Consider the following 18160-nt stretch of genomic DNA (forward strand, 5'->3'; position numbering starts at 1 on the left):
GGTGAGACCACTACCCACGTCTTGCTGTGCCACCTCCTTCCTAGGCCCTGTCCTGTCCTGGGAAGACAGCCCGGAGACAGCTGACCTCGTGCACTATCCAATCCCGGCATAGTCCACCAGGAGACTGTCACCTATGCCGGGAGACACCTCCATCAGCTCAATTGTTCATGGAATCCAAACCCCTATCCAGCAGTGCAGCTCCAGAGCTAGATGAAGTCAGATGGAGTGTTGATGAGTGGACGTATAAATCAAGGGCCAGTGTGCTTGCCGTAGATTTCTAGTAGATGCTGTTGGCACTTTCCTTCCCTAGCTGGTGCACCCATCCACCCAGCTCTGGGACTGCTGTTGCTTGGCCTTTCTCCAGGGAAGTGCCCTTGGCTGGGGGCTGGGCACCCTCCCATCCCCATCCTTCACTCTTTGGTAGGTTATGCCTTAATATGTCATGTGCAATGAATCCTTGTTTCTGCTTCCAGGAAACTTGGCCTGAGACCCTCCTGCTATATTTACATATTTGCAACCACTGCCTCTGTATGAACTGTCCCAGGTGCCCTGGCTCACCGGTGTCCTGGCCACGCCTCCTGCAATTCTCTTCCCCAGGCCCAGTCACCAGAGAGAGCTTTCTGAAAGGTAGATCTGACCGTGCCATTTGTTTGCTTAAATATTTCAGTAGTAAAATCTGCATTGCCCAGCAAAGCCTGTGAGGTCTTTCTTGCTCAGCCCCCACCCTGCTTCCCCTGCCATGGATCTTGTAACCCACGTCTAGTTGCACAAATGTTCTAGATAGGCTAAACCCAAGCTACTGCCCTGCCTGGAATACCCCTCTTTTCTCCTATTCTGCTCCCTTCTTCTGCCGACTGATTCCAGTCATCCTTCAAAAACTCAGTTCAGACATGTTCTCCTCTAGGAAGTGGTATCTCAGCTCCCCCATCCCAACTGTCCCCAGCTTACTTCCCACTGCGTTGGGTTAGGTGTTCTTCCTCTGAATACACCACATTAGAAGTTAGGATTGTCTGCTTAGTCATGATATCAACTCTCAGGCATCTCTGTGTCCTCAGGACCTAACATGGTGCCTGGCACATACTGGCTTTCAGTAAACGTCTGATGAATGAGTGAATGCTGAATAAGGAACCCACTCAAATGATACCTTCAACCTTCAAGGTAGCCTCGGATGAACAGAGAACATTTCAGGTGAAAGCCCTTTCAAATGCTTCCCTCCTGTCCTGCTACCCGACATTTTTTAGAGTAAATGCAGTCTAGGACAGTTTGGATGGTTAAGATTTGGTCAAAAGCCATTAAGGAAAGTGCATAAAGTCTTGGGAAGACATTGCCTGCTGCCAGAATTTTTGGAAGAAAAGAGAAGCATGCTTATCTTTTGAAGGATTTTTAAAAATCTCACACCATTATACACAATAACTCGGTTTCATAAACTATTTAGCTGAGATTTTCATTCTGATTATAAATAAAGGGAATTATGTACAAAATAGTTTGGGAGAAGTTTCTAGGGAAGTTGGTAGATTTATGTATTAAGAACCGAGACTGATGTCTGCATTATAAGTCACATTGTTTCCGCCAGTTTATTAAACCATTGTTCTCAACTCCTAAGCCTGGCTTATTATCCAAACAAAAAGTAATTTGAAATTTGTGGAGGGAAAAAAGAAAAGGAAGGAAGGAAGGAAGAAGGAAGGGAGGGGGGGAAGGAGAAAGGAAGGAATCATGAACTAGGAAGTTCGTTGTTTCCTGCCACTTCTGTTTTTGTAAAAGTTGCTATATTTACCCATTTAAAGGACATAGCTATGGTCGTCTTCAAAATGCACAGTGAGTGGGTCCTGCCAGGAGGGACTCATCTTTGCAGACCACTTACTACTGACAAGGCCTAGATGAAAACAGAAAGGTTGAGGAGGGGGAGGGAGGAGGCAAAATAAATACAGGGATGGGAGAGCAAGGGGTCAAAAATATATGTTAGTGAAAATGTCAAAGTCTGATAATACCCATTGTTGGCAGTGATGTAGGAAAATGGGAATTCTCACGCGCTGAAAGTGGGCGTGTGAATGGGTACAACCATTCTGGAAAACAATTTGGCACTATACAGTAACACTGAACTTGTGCTAGACCTACAGTTCCACTTCTAGATGTCTACCCTGGAGAAACTCCAGAATACGTGCCCCAAACCATGAACAGGAATATACAACAGCAGTGTTGGTCACAGCCAAAAAAAAAAGTGTTAACAACCCATAGGTCCATTAGCACTAAAGCAGAAAAAATAATTGTGGTCAATCTATTCAGTGGACACCACAGTAGTGATGACTGAAACCACAAACCATAATGTTGAATTAAAAAAGCAAGTTAGAAAAGAAATTCTATGCAGTGTGATCCCATTTATATAAAGAGCACACATTGGCAAGAGAAAACAATTGTCATTTACAGGTGCGTAGGTATGTGTCAAAACTATTAAAATAAATCAAAGAAAAGATTATCATAAAATTCCGAATAGTAGCTACAAAGTTACTGGTAATGTTTTATGTCTTAAAGCTAGTGTTCTTTATATTATTACTGTTTAAACCTTACAAATGATTAGATATCCTTTTGTACGTATTATTTATTTATAGTTCTTAAAGAGTTGTCAAAGAAAAAATAAGTAAAGAGAGGTGAAGAGTCAGAAGGTCATGGGAAGGTATGTGTGCGGCAGGGGGGGAGGGTCACACATCCGCTGAACTAAGGCAATTGTTCCAGAATAGGGGGTTTCACTTTAGATAGAAAGTTGGAATAGATAGAACTAAAAAGGAAGGGCCCTAAAGCTCATACACCTTAGTCCATAGGCACCCCCTACCCCATCCCAAAGGGTTCAGCCAGCTCTCTCTCCATCTAATCCTGCTGTCTGGTCATTAGTAAATCGTACCCCCCTGGCTCAGTGCTGCTGTGGGCACTTGAACTTGCCTTCACCCCCAAAGCACGCTGAAGCCTAGTCTTTGCTCACTATCTGGGCCTGTATCGAGAGACGCCTGGTATTTGCCAGGTCCTGGGTGGATTAAAATCCTCCGGTGGCTGTAACACCTACAGGATACAGTCCATGCTCATGCTCTCCACTATTACTATGCCACCATACTATTTCCCTGCCTCAAATGTCATCCTCACATTCCAGCACTCTATGGAGTCCTCTTAGGATAACCAGATGTCACCCCCAGAGGAGTGAGGAGTGATCACCCCATCTCTCCAGTCAGCTCCATCTTCTGGGCCCATACAGGACCTGGTGTCTGCCACTAGCACATAGAGCACTTAGCAATTGGTGTAATTAACTGAGGCCATGGTTCCATCCCCATTAGACTCTAAGACATTCAGAATGAGAATCTTTGTCTATTTATCTTTTTTGCTATGGGTAACATTCAAAGTATCAATCAACTGGGACTCTTGGGCAATACTCAATTAGAGTGGCTCTAAGGCTGCGGCTGTGTCCTGCAGATGCCTCCCCCAACCCCCCGATTGCAAGGTTTTAATAGTTGTTGAATCACTGAGAGGTAGCAGGGAGGGCAGGACAGGGGCCAGGGCAGCTGGGATGGAGAGAGGGGAGCCCAGGACAGCATGTATTTCCCAGCCAGTACAGAAGTATTAACAACTGGCATGGCCATTATAGATCTCTATCTAACAGCTCAATATCCATTTTTTCTATCTCTAGAGACAGGTGGTAGGTATTTAATAAATATTTAGTGACAAAAAAACCAAGACATATCTTAAATTACAATTGGAATCTTTAACTATTTTTCCAATAAGACAGAGGTGAGGAATCTGAGATTTGGCTTGGGTAGTGACTTTCTGTTCTCTCTGCTTTCTCATCCAAAATGGAGATTGGTTAATGGATGGGCATGGGATCCAAGTTGGTCCAATAAGACTCAATTCTGGGACTTTTGCTTGAACATCCCCAATCCCTCCAACCCCTCCAACCCTTGTTGCCAATAGTATTTGAAGCTTCTGGCAGCTTTCTTACGCCCATGATGGGGGAGCCTTTTGTGAAAGAAGCCTGCAGAGAGAGAAGCAGAACCAAGAAATGGAGAGAGTCAGGTTCTTGCAAGCTGATTTAAACCCTTAGACCCAGGCATGACTGAAGATCCACTTTGCACCTCTCAGTTAAATGGCCCAATAAATTCTCTTTCTTGCTCATGATATTTTGACATGGGCTTTTGCTTTTGTGTTGGCTTTTTAAAAAATTTTTTTTAAAGATTTTATTTATTTATTTGAGAGAGAGAGAGAGAGAGAGAGAGCACAAGCAGGGGGAGCAGCAGAGGGAGAAGGAGAAGCAGTCTCTCTGCTGAGCAGGGAGCCTGATGCAGGGCTTAACCCAGAACCCCGGGATCATGACCCGAGCCGAAGGCAGATGCTTAACCTACCGAGCCACCCAGGTGCCCCTTGTTTTGCCTTTTCAACTATAAGTCCAGTCTAACTCAGCTATAAGCATAACCTGCCATTAGTAAAATTACAAATCTAAGTTCCTATATGCATATCTCTTAACTTTTCACAATATGACATTTTGGTAGTTCATCTTGGTAACTCACCTTTCACCAAGGAAAACGTTGGATAGATTTATAAATGAGGGAAAGTCCAATGTTTTCACGACAGGATAGGCATGGATGGGAATAAGCAAAGTGTCATCTCCCTAAAATTAATGGGGGGGGAAAAAGTCAAGTTTACCATACTGGAGGCTATAATTTTCAAAAATGAATTTCTAGATACTTTATTTCTTATGTTGTTTTCTATCACTAAAAAACATTTCCTTAAGAAACCTGAGGGCTTACATATAGCATTAGAAATATTGAGCTTTCCTAAGTATAAACAAAGTGCAAGAAATTTTAAGTACATTTCCTTGAAGTGATATTCACTATTATCCGGGAAAGCTAAAGATAATGATGCCTTCATGTAGATACAAAGACAGTAATCTACTTGCTTCTATTTGAGAAAATTATAAGCAAACACAATCTGTAGTAGCCTGAGAGAAACAGAAACCATCAGAGAGTCAGCTGATCCAGATAGCACTGAATAGTTAACCATGAACTGACATCAGGCACAGAGGCCTGCTGGCCATCTTGCTTAATATTTGACCTCAAACAAGACCCCTCCAAGCCTTGTTTCTTCCTTTGCAAAATGGGAATACTTCTGCCTTATTTTAAAGGTATTTTTAAGGGGTGCCTGGGTGGCTTAGCTAGTTAAGCATCTGCCTTCAGCTCAGGTCCTGGGATCGAGTCCCGCATCAGGCTCCCTGCTCAGCGTGGAGTCTGCTTCTCCCTCTCCCTCTACCCCCGCCCCCCGCTCATGCTCTCTCTCTCTCAAATAAATAGATAAAATCTTTTTTAAAAACTTAAAACATTTAAAAAAATAAAATAAAGGTATTTTTAAGAATCAAGGCAGATGATGGCCTGAAAATTTTTGTTTTTAGTTTAGCTTTTCAATTTTCTTTTTAAAGATTGAAACTCATTGGTTACCAAAGCATACTCTTCCATTCTAGTTTTGAAAAATTAAATTTAGTTCCCCTTAAGGCTTCTCAACTTGCAAGAGCCGGGACCTAGGAGAGCAAAGGGAAGCATAGGGGGAACCGTTTGAAGAGAGGGATTGACAGCATGGAGAGCTGGCCGTGGCTGGAGGCTACAGGATGGATTCCATGACCTAGAAAAGCTCACAGGGACTTACATGGCCCAGCCATCTGGGGTCAGGCCATCCAGGCTCCTACCTCCCTGCAGAGCCCCAGGGCTGCCTCTGAGGACATTCCCACATGACACCATCCAGTCCCTGGGTTTGTAATCACAATTCAGGGGTCCTGCTAATTTGGTAGCCTAGCACTTAAAGGAATTTGTTTAAGCTATTTGAATAAGTCTTTATCAACTCTTAGCACGTCATGATAAGTAAGGTTTCTGGGCCAGGGCAGGCAGGAAATCTGAAGCAAATGATATCTCATGGCTCTGCCCTGGTTCTTGATGGCTCTCACACCCGGGACCCACGTCATCGGACATGGACCCTCCATGCCACTCACGCTGGCTGCCCAAGGAGCACACGTGCTGGGTGAGAAATTTCACACTTAATGTTCCATTTCCCTTTGTTCTTCCCTCAGGATATAAGTTTTGACATCGTCCTGTCCCTTACCCCTAAAAAACCAATTTTAAAAAAACTTACCTTACAGTGAACCCGAATGCAGTCATAATAGTATCGCCACTCATCTGGAGAAAACGTAATGGTGACTGTGAGGGACAAGCCGGGGACAAGGCAGTGTTCCTAGAAGACAAGTGGGCCATGGTGACAGCACACTACACATCAGTCCCAAGCAGACCCACCACACAGAAAGCCACAACCCAACAGAGAACACCATGGTGAACAGGCAACCAGGCCATGCTTACCTTTTTCACATACTTGATCTGAAAGTATTTGGTTTGAGGGGGTAAAATATGCACATGTACATCTTCATTGGAAATATTGACCAGATACTGTGAGAGAAAGAGAAGCACTCAGAGAAAACATTGTTTTAGCTCTCTGCATATTCACCTCATTTATCTCTCTTCTTGTACCTAAAGGGATTTGAAGAGATAGAATTTATTGTTTAACTTTTAGAAGATCTGAAATGCATCATATATCATTTAAAGAATAATAAAATAAACACAGCACTACTTAAAAATTTTTTTAAATAGGTTCCATGCCCAATGTGGGACTTGAACTCACAACCCTGAGATCGAGAGTCACATGCTCTACCACCTGAGCCAGCCAGGTACCCTGAAAACAACACCCTTTAAAGGATAATAAAGCATACCCAAGTGCCTTCTGCCCAGATTAGGGACTTTACCAGAGCCTGCAGCCCCCAGACTGTATCTCATCTACACACCGCTTGTCCCCAATCCTGACCAGTTAACACGTGTGCCTTTTTGAAAAACAAAACAAAACAAAAACTGCCAGTTATTCTGCTAGCAAAAAGTGGGTTTATTCAGAAACAGCAGAGAATTGCAAACTAGGACAAGTGGGTTGCTGCAAAACCATAGACAAGTCCCAGACCAAGGGAGACACATGGGGGAAGGGAGTGGGGAATATTATAAACAAAAAGTCCATTGCAGTAAATTGGGAGTTTGAAGTATAAGGACTTTTCAATGGCTGAGCTGTGACTGTCTCTCATTGGCTGGACTGTTGCCAGGGCAGAAGGAAAACCTTCCTTCCTCCCACTGGGGTAATAAAGCAGTACCTAAAGTATGGACTTGCAAGGTACATCTCTTCTTATTGGGTCTGTAATCACAGAGGAGTGGTGGGGTGTGACAGCCAACCAACTCCAGTATGAACCAGGTTTCCTTTCATTAATGAATTTTCACAACTCCATTTCATCCTGTGATTCAACTAAAAAGTCAGCCACCCACCAACTCCCACAATTTCTCAAATTATATGCCACCTATCCTGGGGACCGGTGACACTAAGGTGGTCAAAAATCAGGAAAAAGTGTGGCTAGGGCAGCCTGCAATCCATCCCTGGGGCAAATGGAAAAGAAGTCAGAAGTCAGGAGTTCTCCTATGGTGACAGAAGGCCACCCCTGTGAGGCAGGTCAACCTGCTGCATAAATTAACTGTGTCTCTAGATAGAGCATTTTTTCCCCCTCTGCTTGAGATGGGACCAAGAACCTCGGGATCTGGGGATCTGGGCTTCATCTGGGCCAGGGGACAGTTAAGAGGCCTTTGGTTTCCAAAGTCCAGGCCAGAGGCTGGACCTGTCATGGGGCCCATTGCCCAAGGCCTCATGGTCATTGAAGCCCAAAATTAAAATTCAGATGTTACTTCCTGATGAGGTTACAATGGTGTTTGCATTTGTTAAAAGTTCTTATTTGTCACCTGTGAACATTCCTAAAGTGACCCTGTTTTGGCATATCTTTTCTTTTTTTATATAAGCTAAAAGCCTTAAAAAAAAAAAGTTCTCCAGGCTGCTCTGGAACACCAAAGGGCCCTGCACAGGGGCAATATTGGTGAAGGGGTGTACTCCTGGGGCTCTACCCACAAGATGGTCCTTCCAAGAAAGATTGGGAGGGACAGGTATGCTGGGACCCAGGATGCCTGAGGCCTGTGCCCATCACACCCAGAATCCTGGGATGGTGGGACCTGCTGCGGATGGGGAGGTAGCCACGAAGCCCCAGGGCCGGGAAGCCTTGACAGAGAACTCTGTCCCCATCCTTGTCATCAACGGGGACCCTCAAGTTGGAGGCCTCGAGTCAGAGTCCAGGAAGAACTGGAAGGAGAGGCAGTTATATTGGCTGTCACTTAAAAAAAAAAAAATCCAGTAAGGACAGGGCAACAAACAAGGGTGTCGGGACTGCTTTTAATATGTATCCCAAGGGTGCTTAACCTTAGAAGAAATCAATAATCTGCACTCCCGGAGTACTCAGTAGACACTGCAAGATCCTAATCCAGAGTCCATACTCTAGAGGTGGCTACTCAGAGCATTTCAATCCTCCTCATTGAACTGGTACTAGAAGGTCTACAATATTAGCATACAGGATGTTCGGGATAGATGTACTAACTAGAACTTTCATACAGGCATTCCCGCTCTTAAACCAAAGGGATCTGAGAATCTGGTAAGCACAGAACCCAGTATCCTTTAGAGTGACCCTCAAAGATGCAGGGCTCCCTTAGGTCTTGCGTTTTGCACAGCACAAAAAAATTCTGTCAGTCAGGTGGAAGGTTGGCCAATCCTACCAATGGATGCCACTACATCTGCTGTCAGCAAAGCTCCCTTGCAAGGAGTCATGGCTAGGCCTTCCTGGAGATGGCAAGTATGATCATTCTTTTTTGCCTGCATGCTAGCAAGTGTCATATGCATGGCAGAATTTCTTCTCGGACCTGTTTTCATCGCCGCAGATATACCTGGTAGCAAGGCTGCTGGGTGGGGACCTTTGGCTCCCACCTCCCATCAGGGTCAGATTCTCAATATCTACCTGACAGTTAGAAACAAGTTCGTGGGTTTAGGTCAATTTGCAACAAGCAGTGTCACGGGCTGAAGACAAGAGGTCTGTGTTCAGCAAAGCCACTGAGCCGGCTCAGATGTTCCAGTATTCCTGAATGGTCCCAAGGGAGGAGACAGGAGCTGGCTCTCCAGACTGGAGATGCAGCCAGCACCTGTGGGTGATGGCTGGGCCACATCCTGATTAAAAAAAAAAAAAATAGAAACCTGACACTTCCTCCAACCTGAGTGTGGCAGAACAAATTCAAACATGCCCACTACTCATTTGCAGGACGAGCACTAGAATTCAATAGATAATATCTACATTGTCAAATGAATAAAAAATTACCAATAAGGAAATACTGAATTCATTTCTTAAAGAATTAAACAACATAGGGGCACCCAGGTGGCTCAGTCAGTTAAGCATCCAACTCTTGATTTCAGCTCAGGTCAGGATCTCCGGGTTGTGAGATCGAGAGCCTGGTGTTGGGCTCCAAGCTGGGCATGGAGCCTGCTTAAGATTCTCACTCTCCCTCTCCCTCTGCCCCTCCCCACTACCCCCCACCACTGCTCTCTCTCTCTCTCAAAAAAAAAATAAAATAAATAAAATAAAAATAAAAAAATTAAAGGGGCGCTGGGGGTGCTCATTGGTTGAGCCTCCGACTCTTGATTTTGGTTCAGGTCATGATCTTGGGGTCCTGGAATCAAGCCCCACATCCAGCTCCACACTCAGCGGAGTGTCGCTTGAGGGTTCTCTCTCTCCTCTCCTTCTGCCCCTCCCCCAGCCGGCTTGTGCGAATACACTCTTTCTCTAAAATGGATAGATATATCATTAGAAAAAATTTTAAAAAAGAATTAAACAACATAGATCCCATTCATGATAATAAAAGATGTTATTATTTGGCTACATTTGGGGGGGTGTTAAAGGCTGCAATAGGGAATAGAAAACTAATATCATTATTTCAGAAAGCCTAAAGAAACTGTTAATTTATGAGCTAAGGCTATACGGGCTAACAACTTTGTTTTGGGTTGGCAACATCAACAGTGGTTGTCTCATGAGAAACCTAACTAATTATTTACTTAATAAATATAGTTTTCCAGACAAACAAAATCTTTCTGCAGAGGGAAAAAAGAATTTAAGAGGTCTTTGTTTTGAGAAACTTGGGAACCACTCTTTCAAATTTTAAAGTAAGTCAAAGCATTGATCTCACTATGAATCCACGTAAAATGCTTTAAATCCTTTAACCAGATCTAGATCAATCTCAAATGTTAATGAACAATTTATTGTGGTTTTAAACCCACATTCAATCATTCCATTCTTGGGCAATTTGCATAGTTTCCTGTAACAAAACCAAGATAAAAGCAGAGCTGGATTTTCCCCTTTGTTTGGCAAGAATCTCAAGGTAATTGCCTTAGGCTTCCGCTTAAATTTGCTGGTGGATAAAGGAGGCTGACCCTCCCAAGATCTCCCAGAATGTTATTAAGATGAAATCATTTTGTACTTTTATCCGTGCCTGCTTGTTATAATGCCTGATAGAAGCAGTATGATTATTTAGACTTTACACTGTATTTACTTGGAGTGAGTGAGTCTTCATCAAAGCACTGTCTTCCAATAAAGTGAACTCAGTGTCATTCACAAGTGTTTACTGAGTGCCTTCTATGTGTTAGGCATCATGCTGTATCAAAGAGATGGTCTCTATTCAACAGAATGAAGCTTTTATCTCCCTTGCCAAACCCTACGATCCAGGTAAACCAGATTGTACACTAGTGTCCAAATATGTAACATGCACCTTGGACCTCTCTCAACGACTTCCTTTATGCCCTGAATATCTTCTGCCCACTTCTCTTTCCTTTTGGGCTATCTCAAGTGGCTTCTCCTCCACAAACTTTTTTTTTTCTTTAAGATTTTATTTTTAAGTAATCTCTCCACACAATGTGGGGCTTGAACCTACAACCCAGAGATCAAGAGTCACATGCTCTACTGACTGAGCCAGCCAGAAGCTCCCATAAGCTTTTTTTACATCATGACCCACAAGCTCCTGGTCTAAAGATGTTCAACATCCTTATTTACTAGGGAAATGCAAATAAAACATGCAAATAAAAAAATACAAATAAAATAGTGAGTTGAGCAGACAGCTTCTCCTCTGGTGTCCTGCCTGCCACTTCCCTGTGGTGTATTCAATAAGCTTCTCTCTCCTTTAAAAAAAAAAAAAAAATAGTGAGGGGCACCTCGTTAAGCATCTGCCTTTGGCTCAGGTCATGATCCCAGGGTTCTGGGATCAAGCCCCGCATTGGGGTCCCTGCTCGGCGGGAAGCCTGCTTCTCCCTCTCCCACTCCCCCTGCTTATGTTCCCTCTCTCACTCTCTTTCTCTGTGTCAAATAAATAAATAAAATCTTAAAAAAAAAAACAAACAGTGAGTTGAATGGTGGCCTCAAGAAGTTATGTTCACATCCTAACACCTGGAACCTGTGAATGTGACCTTATTTGGGAAAAGGATCATTGCAGATGTTAAGTTAAGGACCTTGAGATGAGATCATCCTGAATTAGCCAGGTAGCCTTAGTCCAATGATGTATCCTTTTAAGAGAAGAGGAGAAGATACAGAGTCAGAGAAGGCCATGTGAAGGTAGAGGTAAAGAGTGGAGTTATGTGGCCATAAGATAAGCCAAGAAACACCGGCCAGAAGCTGCCAGAGGCAAAACAAGATTCTCCCCAGAGACTCTGGAGGGAGCACAGCTCTGCCGACACCTTGATTTTGGACTCTGGCCTCCAGAATAAATTTCTGCTTTTTTTAAAGATCCTCAATTTGTGGTTATTTGTTATAGCAGCCATAGAAAACTAACACACCATACAACCCAACAATTCTACTCCTTGGTATATATCCAAGAGAACTAAAAATATGTCCACACAAAAATACATACATGAATGTTGATAATAGTGGTATGCATAATAGCATCAAAGTTGACACCCAAATGTCCATCAACTGATGAATGGATAAACAAAACGTGGTAGAACCATACAATGGGCTAGTATTCAGTCCCGAAAAGGAATGAAGTACTGATAGACGATACAAGGTGCCTGGGAAACATTATACTAAATGAAAGAAGCCAGTCACAAAAGACTACATGTTATAAGATTCCATTTACATGAACTGTCCAGAAGAGTTAAATCTATACCAACAAAAACCCAATGAGTTGTTGCCTAGGGTAGGAGTAGACTGGGTAGGGGAATAAGGATAGCAAGGGAGCTGGGGGCTGGGGAGTGAACTGTTTATTCATTATATTCATTATTTATTATAAACAATGAGCAATTATGAAAGATAATTATTTTAGATCTACCCAATCACCATTGAGACAGCAAACCTAATACCAGAAAAAGTAAGCTCCAAAATCACTTATTAACCTTGATCTTTCATGCTGTGTTCTAAGAAATGCATCCTTACAGGTTGATGGGTAGATTTCCTAATCACCATTTTAAATCCTAACCCTTTTCCTGAGGGGCAACACTTGGCACCTAACAGGTTTCTCTCTGGGTTTATTCTCTCTACCCACTTCGATGCACTAAGATGCATGGAAACGGCATCCTTAGTTTGCGGGGAGTGCCTGATAGAAACCTAACTTCACTTCCTGACAGCATTAGCATTTCTCAGCTTCTTTCCCCTCTCCAAAAGTAGAGAGTCTTATGGTGGCCGGTGACAGAGCCAGAGGGGGAATGTCGTGTACAAAGCCAGAGTCTCGGAGGGCTCATGGGAAGGGAACCTGCCTCTACCCCTCTCCAACCATGCGTAGAGGTCATTTTGCTCAGATCCAGAGCCCAGTGGGAGTAGTTCTGAGATGTCCTGCTCAGTGTGACTTTAGGGGATCGATGTGAGGTCACCGAGCTTGTACAGGGGATTTAAATGTTAAGGTCCCGGGGCGCCTGGGTGGCTCAGTCGGTTAAGTGTCTGATTCTTGATTTCAGCTCAGGTCATGATCTCAGGGCTGTGAGGTTGAGGCCCGTGTTGGGCTATGGGCTGGGCATGGAACCTGCTTAAGATTCTCTCTCTCCCTCTCCCTCTGTCCCTCCCCACTTCCTCTCTTAAAACAAAACAAAACAAAACAAAACAAAAAACTGTTCAGGTCCTTAATAAGCATAGTGTCAGGAATGCTGTAGCCACCTGAGCCCACCTGCAGGTCAATGAAGGGGACCCAGGAAGCTCCGTGTGGACTGCAGTCCGTCCTTTCAACTGCCCCTTCTGAAGCCTGCCCAGTGGAACTGACCCTTGCTACCCAGACCTGGCTAGAATCTCTCTGGCCCGAATGGCTAATTTAGGCATGGGCATCAGACCCAAGCAGGTGAAAGAGAACACCTACAGAAGCCTCCTAGGAAAGGGATACCCCTTTCCCTGGTGGTGTAGGCTTGGAGCAAGCAGGCCCTGGTTTGGAAGAAGGCAGCTTAAGAGTGAAAGTCAGTCCCTATCACTTACTAGCTATTGAACCTTCTGGAATCCTGGTTTCCTATCTATATAATGAGAATAATAGTACAACCTCCACAGAGCAAGGGTAAGGACGAAATCGAATCATGTGAGACACGATCATTGTGACACCGCAAGCACAGTTGCTAGCCCCTAAGAGTCAGTCAGCAATGACACCTGTTTGGAAAGAATGCCATGAGGAGCCTTTGGCAGGGGGCAAGTAGCTTGTCCAAGGACACTGGTGTGGCTTTAAAATTTCTCATCCTAGAACCACCTTTCTGGCCCAGCTTACATCTGTGCTTCTGCGGATGCTGCTGCACTTTAAATGAATGAGTAATATAAATGCAGAACACTCATGTCATTTCATTACTATGATTAATTACCCCACTTAAAAAATACCTACCAGAATCTGTTGGTGTTGTTTTTCTACTTTGTAGCCGCCAAAATGCAGTATGCCAGGTTTTGCCTGTATGACCTTATTGTTCAGAACTTTTGCATAAATCTCTATAAAAACAATGTAGATAAGTACACCATGAGATGAGACATAAAATATTAAATAAATGAAGATCCTATTAATGTGGGCTCTCTTTAGGATATTTTAAGCCTATGAAAACTTCAGACAGAGGGTACAGATGTCAACAAGATTAATGATCTATGCCAAACAAACTGTACTGCTTCTCCCTCTATTTTTACACATCGTTTGGGAGATATTATCATCACAGTACAAATTCACATGTATTGTTTATTACCCACTAAAATACTCTGCTCTTCACATTTTGTACAAGTCTTCATCCTAAAACACGAGCTTGCAAGAGCACGCACCCTAACTTTGCTGCTCTGTATCACACCGAGATGACTTGTGATGTAATGAATACGCAGTTCAAAGAATCCAAACATCAAGTGTTTAGTTTCATTACTGGGTATTTACCTGTTATCATTGGATTTCCTCTGAATAGAATTACAATGTGACAGAATAATCGCAGAGCTCTGAATAATTATCGCTCTGGACAGTAAAGTCTCCAACTGCTATTAGCGTAATGTGAATGTCTTTTTTTTTTCCCTTCCAGTTCTGAGAAGAAGGTTAAAACAGCTGATCTCACAAAAGTGTCCAGGTCTACAAAACTTTTCCAAGCTCTTTATGAGGCAGGAGCTGAGATGTGTAGAGGAGGCACCGAGAACCTGTTGGTGTTGTTTTTCTACTTTGACACAACTGAGACACAATTGTCTCTGTGCCTTTGGTGCTTACGTCAGGCATTTTGCTCGTAATCCTCACTCCAGGCCTATGCAGTGGTATTATTTCCATTGTGCAGGTGAAGGAGCTGAGACTCAACAGGATCAAACAACCTGCCCACAGCTGGTAGTTAAAAATCAAACCCCGGTCTGTCCGATTCCAACCACTGAACTGCCTCCCTCAATACGAATGCACTGTTCAGTTTCTTAAAAACGATGACCTTTCACCTTTGGCTATCACCAAACCCCGTGAGCCACAGACACCCTCCCTCATTGCTTAGCCCACTGTGATTCTTGTAAACATCTGAAACAATTGGAGCTCTTGCTCCTCACCAAGTGACCTGACATGCTGACATTGTCATCAGCTTTGGGCCAAACCGAAGAGGGCTGGAATAGGGTCCGGATGGTTGTTTCTGGGGGATGGGCAATCTCTATACGTTATTAGATCATTTTTTAAGTATTGAAATGAACATTATTTGGTAAAGTTTTTTTTTTTTAATTTATTTGACAGAGAGAGACAGCAAGAGAGGGAACACAAGCAGGGGGAGTGAGAGAGGGAGAAGCAGGCTTCCCGCAGAGCAGGGAGCCCGATGCAGGGCTCGATCCCAGGACCCTGGGATCATGACCCGAGCCGAAGGCAGATGCTTAACGACTGAGCCACCCAGGCACCCTTTGGTAAAGTTTTTAAATGCCGAACATTTTGCTTTTGTTTTTAGTGCCACAAAATAGACCTTAAAACAGGTATTTTTCTGTTAATGCCCAGAAAGAGTCGAGTATACTAATTTGCACTCAGTAAGTTCTACGGTGACGAAAGAGCCACACCCAAATACTACATTTCCAGCATTTGCGATAGGCCTTGAAAGATGAGTCAGGAGCAGCCTAATGTGATGGTAGAGAGCTGGAGACCGGGCGACCATGACTGAACACCACCTCTCCACCCACCTGTGCCACCTTGGGGAATTCCTTTGACCTCTCTGAATCTCAACTTCCCCACCAGTAAGATAAAAATAGAACGTTGATGTTGTGTGGATTAAGCGAGAATAATGTAGGCAAAATGATTAGCCTCTTACAGAATCACTACAGGATTTTACTAGGCTTTCCACGTGCGTGGCAGGGAAGGGATGTGCACAGAAAAAGGCAAGAAGTTATAAAGCACATGTGGTCTTGAAGGAGGAGTAACGGTGTGATTGGAGCTGGGGATGAGTGGTGCACAGTGTGGGGATGGAGCTGGGTGGACAGGCTTGCCTCCACAGCAGAGGGGGCCAAATGTCAAGTGAAGGAATTGCAACTCTCCTCCAAATGCAAGGGAACCACTGAGAGTATCTTAGCAGAATAGGGACAGGGCCAGCCATGATTGCACAAAGGAAACTGATGGAGTATGAAGGGTGGCCCCGAGGAGAGCACCAGGATATCCTAGTGACCTTGCTGAGGATGAAGAATAAGGCAATGTGGACAGATGGGTAAGACATTTGAGGAAGTAGAAGCAACAGAACTTGGTGACTCACTTACACCACAAGAATCCATCACATGAGTGGATGGACCTAAATAGAACCATTTTTCTTAATAATAAAAGCTATTGTGAGCCCATAAAACAATATAGAGAAATCAGCACCAAAAATCCCTTTGTGCTTTCTGGACTTCGGATCCTCTGGGAAGATGTAAATTGTAAAGCAAATCTCTTTTCTACTCACTTACTTGATTCTAGAAGGTGATTAGGTACTTCTCTTCTTTTCTTAGGCTCCTCCACTAGGCTCTTCAAAAGTAGGGGGGATATGTTAGTAAATGGTTCTTCAGCATTGCTTAGCTCTCTGCTGGGGGTTTTCACCACTGCCATTTTATCATGAAAAATCGAGTCTTCTTTTTAGAGCCAAAGGTCATTTCCTGGGTTAAAAACAACAACAACAACAACAAAAAACAGTAGCAGTATGAGAAACCACACACATTCTTTTTTCCTCAATCTTTGACAAATGTACCTCTGTGACTGTGTGGACCAGGCCCTCCCTGCCTCCCTGCCTCTCCCAGCCATTCCATTCCCACACAGGGATGTCCCATTAATCTTGTGTCACACATCACAACCCAATATCGTGCCATTGCTCAAAACCCTTCCGTGGTCCTTAATTCTCTCTCCTCAAGAGCTTTTCCCAAAATGTAGTCCTGAGATGCTCTCGAGCTATTAGGAGAGGCACCTGAAGGGAAAAATAAAGGTGCTCACAATCAAATAAAATTGGAAAAGGTTGAAGTAAATAGTTAAACAGGCCTCTTCTGAGATTTCTCCAAATCAGTCTCTTAGCTGCAGGTGACCATGAAACCCTTTAACACTTGGAGACACTGGCATTCTTGGGCCACCTTCCTGGGCCCGTCTCTGGGGTGATGAGGAGGGAGAGTAGCCAATGGACCTTCTCCAGCGCCACAAAGACATTCCTAGGAGCTCTGTCATAGGATCTAGGGTCCTGGTTCATGTCAGACTTGCTTTTCCTTAACATTCACGTTAAGTTCCACCCTCGTCATAAAGTCCACACTGACCGCAACACCCTTCAACATTCTTTAGCAATTACAGCCCCTACTACTCATTGGGTATTCAGGATTATTGCCTTGTATACGGCACTTTACAAAGCCTATACATCTTGCAATCTTCTACAGCTAAGTCTCTAAATTTGGGATCCTTGTACATGCTGGGGGGCTGCTCTGCAATGCCTGAGATTCAATGTAAAATCATATGTGGATCTTTATGTGCTTTTTTTTTTCCTGGAGAAGGCTCATAGCCTTAGATTCTCCACAGTCCACAGCATCAAGCAAAATACACTGACTACACAGAAGAAAATGTTTAATAATCATTTTCTGAAAGTTTCTCCTTTCCCCTTACCACCTCCCCCGCCCCTTCCTAGCATCTCTGAAGATTCCCCACTCCTCAGCACAGCCTACACCACGCCGCCCGCTTCGTTCCCCTCCATCCCTTCAACACCTGCCTCAAGTTCACTTTCAGGCTCCCTCTTCTTGGCTCCCTCAAGTTCTCTGCCTGTACATCGGGCAGGAACAATGGCTAAACCATTTTCACGAGAGCTCCTATTCCAGCTCACTCCCTCCGGGGTGGGGTGAACCTTGTCTCTTTTCACACACCCCCATCCTCGGTCCCCTCGCCCCATCCTCTACCCGGCAGGCCTTCTCCCCCTAGCCAAACGCCTGCTCCCCTCAGCGCCCCTTTACTCCATCTCGGGCTAGGAGTAAGGGTCGACGCCAGACCCACGCAGCACCCCCCTCCTCACTTAACTCTTTAGTCCCGACCTCTCCTCTGACCCCAGCCCAGTCTGACTTGCGGCGGGACACGCGCCCGGGCTTCGGGCTGCCTCAAGCCTGCTCAGCGGCGGCCCAGGGGGCCAAGCCTGACCCCGGGTCCCAGGCCGCTCACACAGGAGGTGGTTCCGGGGCGGGATTCGGCGGGCGCAGCCGCCAGCTCCAGCTCCGAGCGTCGCCATGACGACGCGGACGCGCTCCCGGCGCCAGGGCGGGGAGGGGGGGGGTGGTCTGCGGCGGGACGCG

The 18160-nt window shown here is 44.6% G+C and overlaps 1 protein-coding gene and 1 non-coding gene across 3 annotated transcripts in view; both read right to left on the reverse strand.

The window, feature by feature from the left end:
* Positions 1–18063, reverse strand: part of CFAP221 (cilia and flagella associated protein 221) — a 92376-nt gene extending 74313 nt beyond the window's left edge. For both annotated transcript variants that reach the window (XM_027588061.2, XM_027588063.2), the window contains exons 1-6: positions 17892–18063; positions 16319–16504; positions 13797–13897; positions 6375–6461; positions 6154–6252; positions 4545–4645 (exon numbers count right to left, since the gene is read on the reverse strand). In XM_027588061.2, coding sequence (XP_027443862.1) covers positions 4545–4645; positions 6154–6252; positions 6375–6461; positions 13797–13897; positions 16319–16457 — 527 coding nt within the window. In that variant the 5' untranslated portion in view covers positions 16458–16504; positions 17892–18063. The remainder of the gene's footprint in view (positions 1–4544; positions 4646–6153; positions 6253–6374; positions 6462–13796; positions 13898–16318; positions 16505–17891) is intronic.
* TRNAE-CUC lies at positions 6669–6741 on the reverse strand. The gene has a single exon. It is a non-coding gene; the product is annotated as a tRNA-Glu (tRNA).
* Positions 18064–18160: the final 97 nt, after the last annotated feature.

The sequence above is a fragment of the Zalophus californianus genome, chromosome 3, assembly GCF_009762305.2.
Source record: "Zalophus californianus isolate mZalCal1 chromosome 3, mZalCal1.pri.v2, whole genome shotgun sequence".
Taxonomy (NCBI): domain Eukaryota; kingdom Metazoa; phylum Chordata; class Mammalia; order Carnivora; family Otariidae; genus Zalophus; species Zalophus californianus.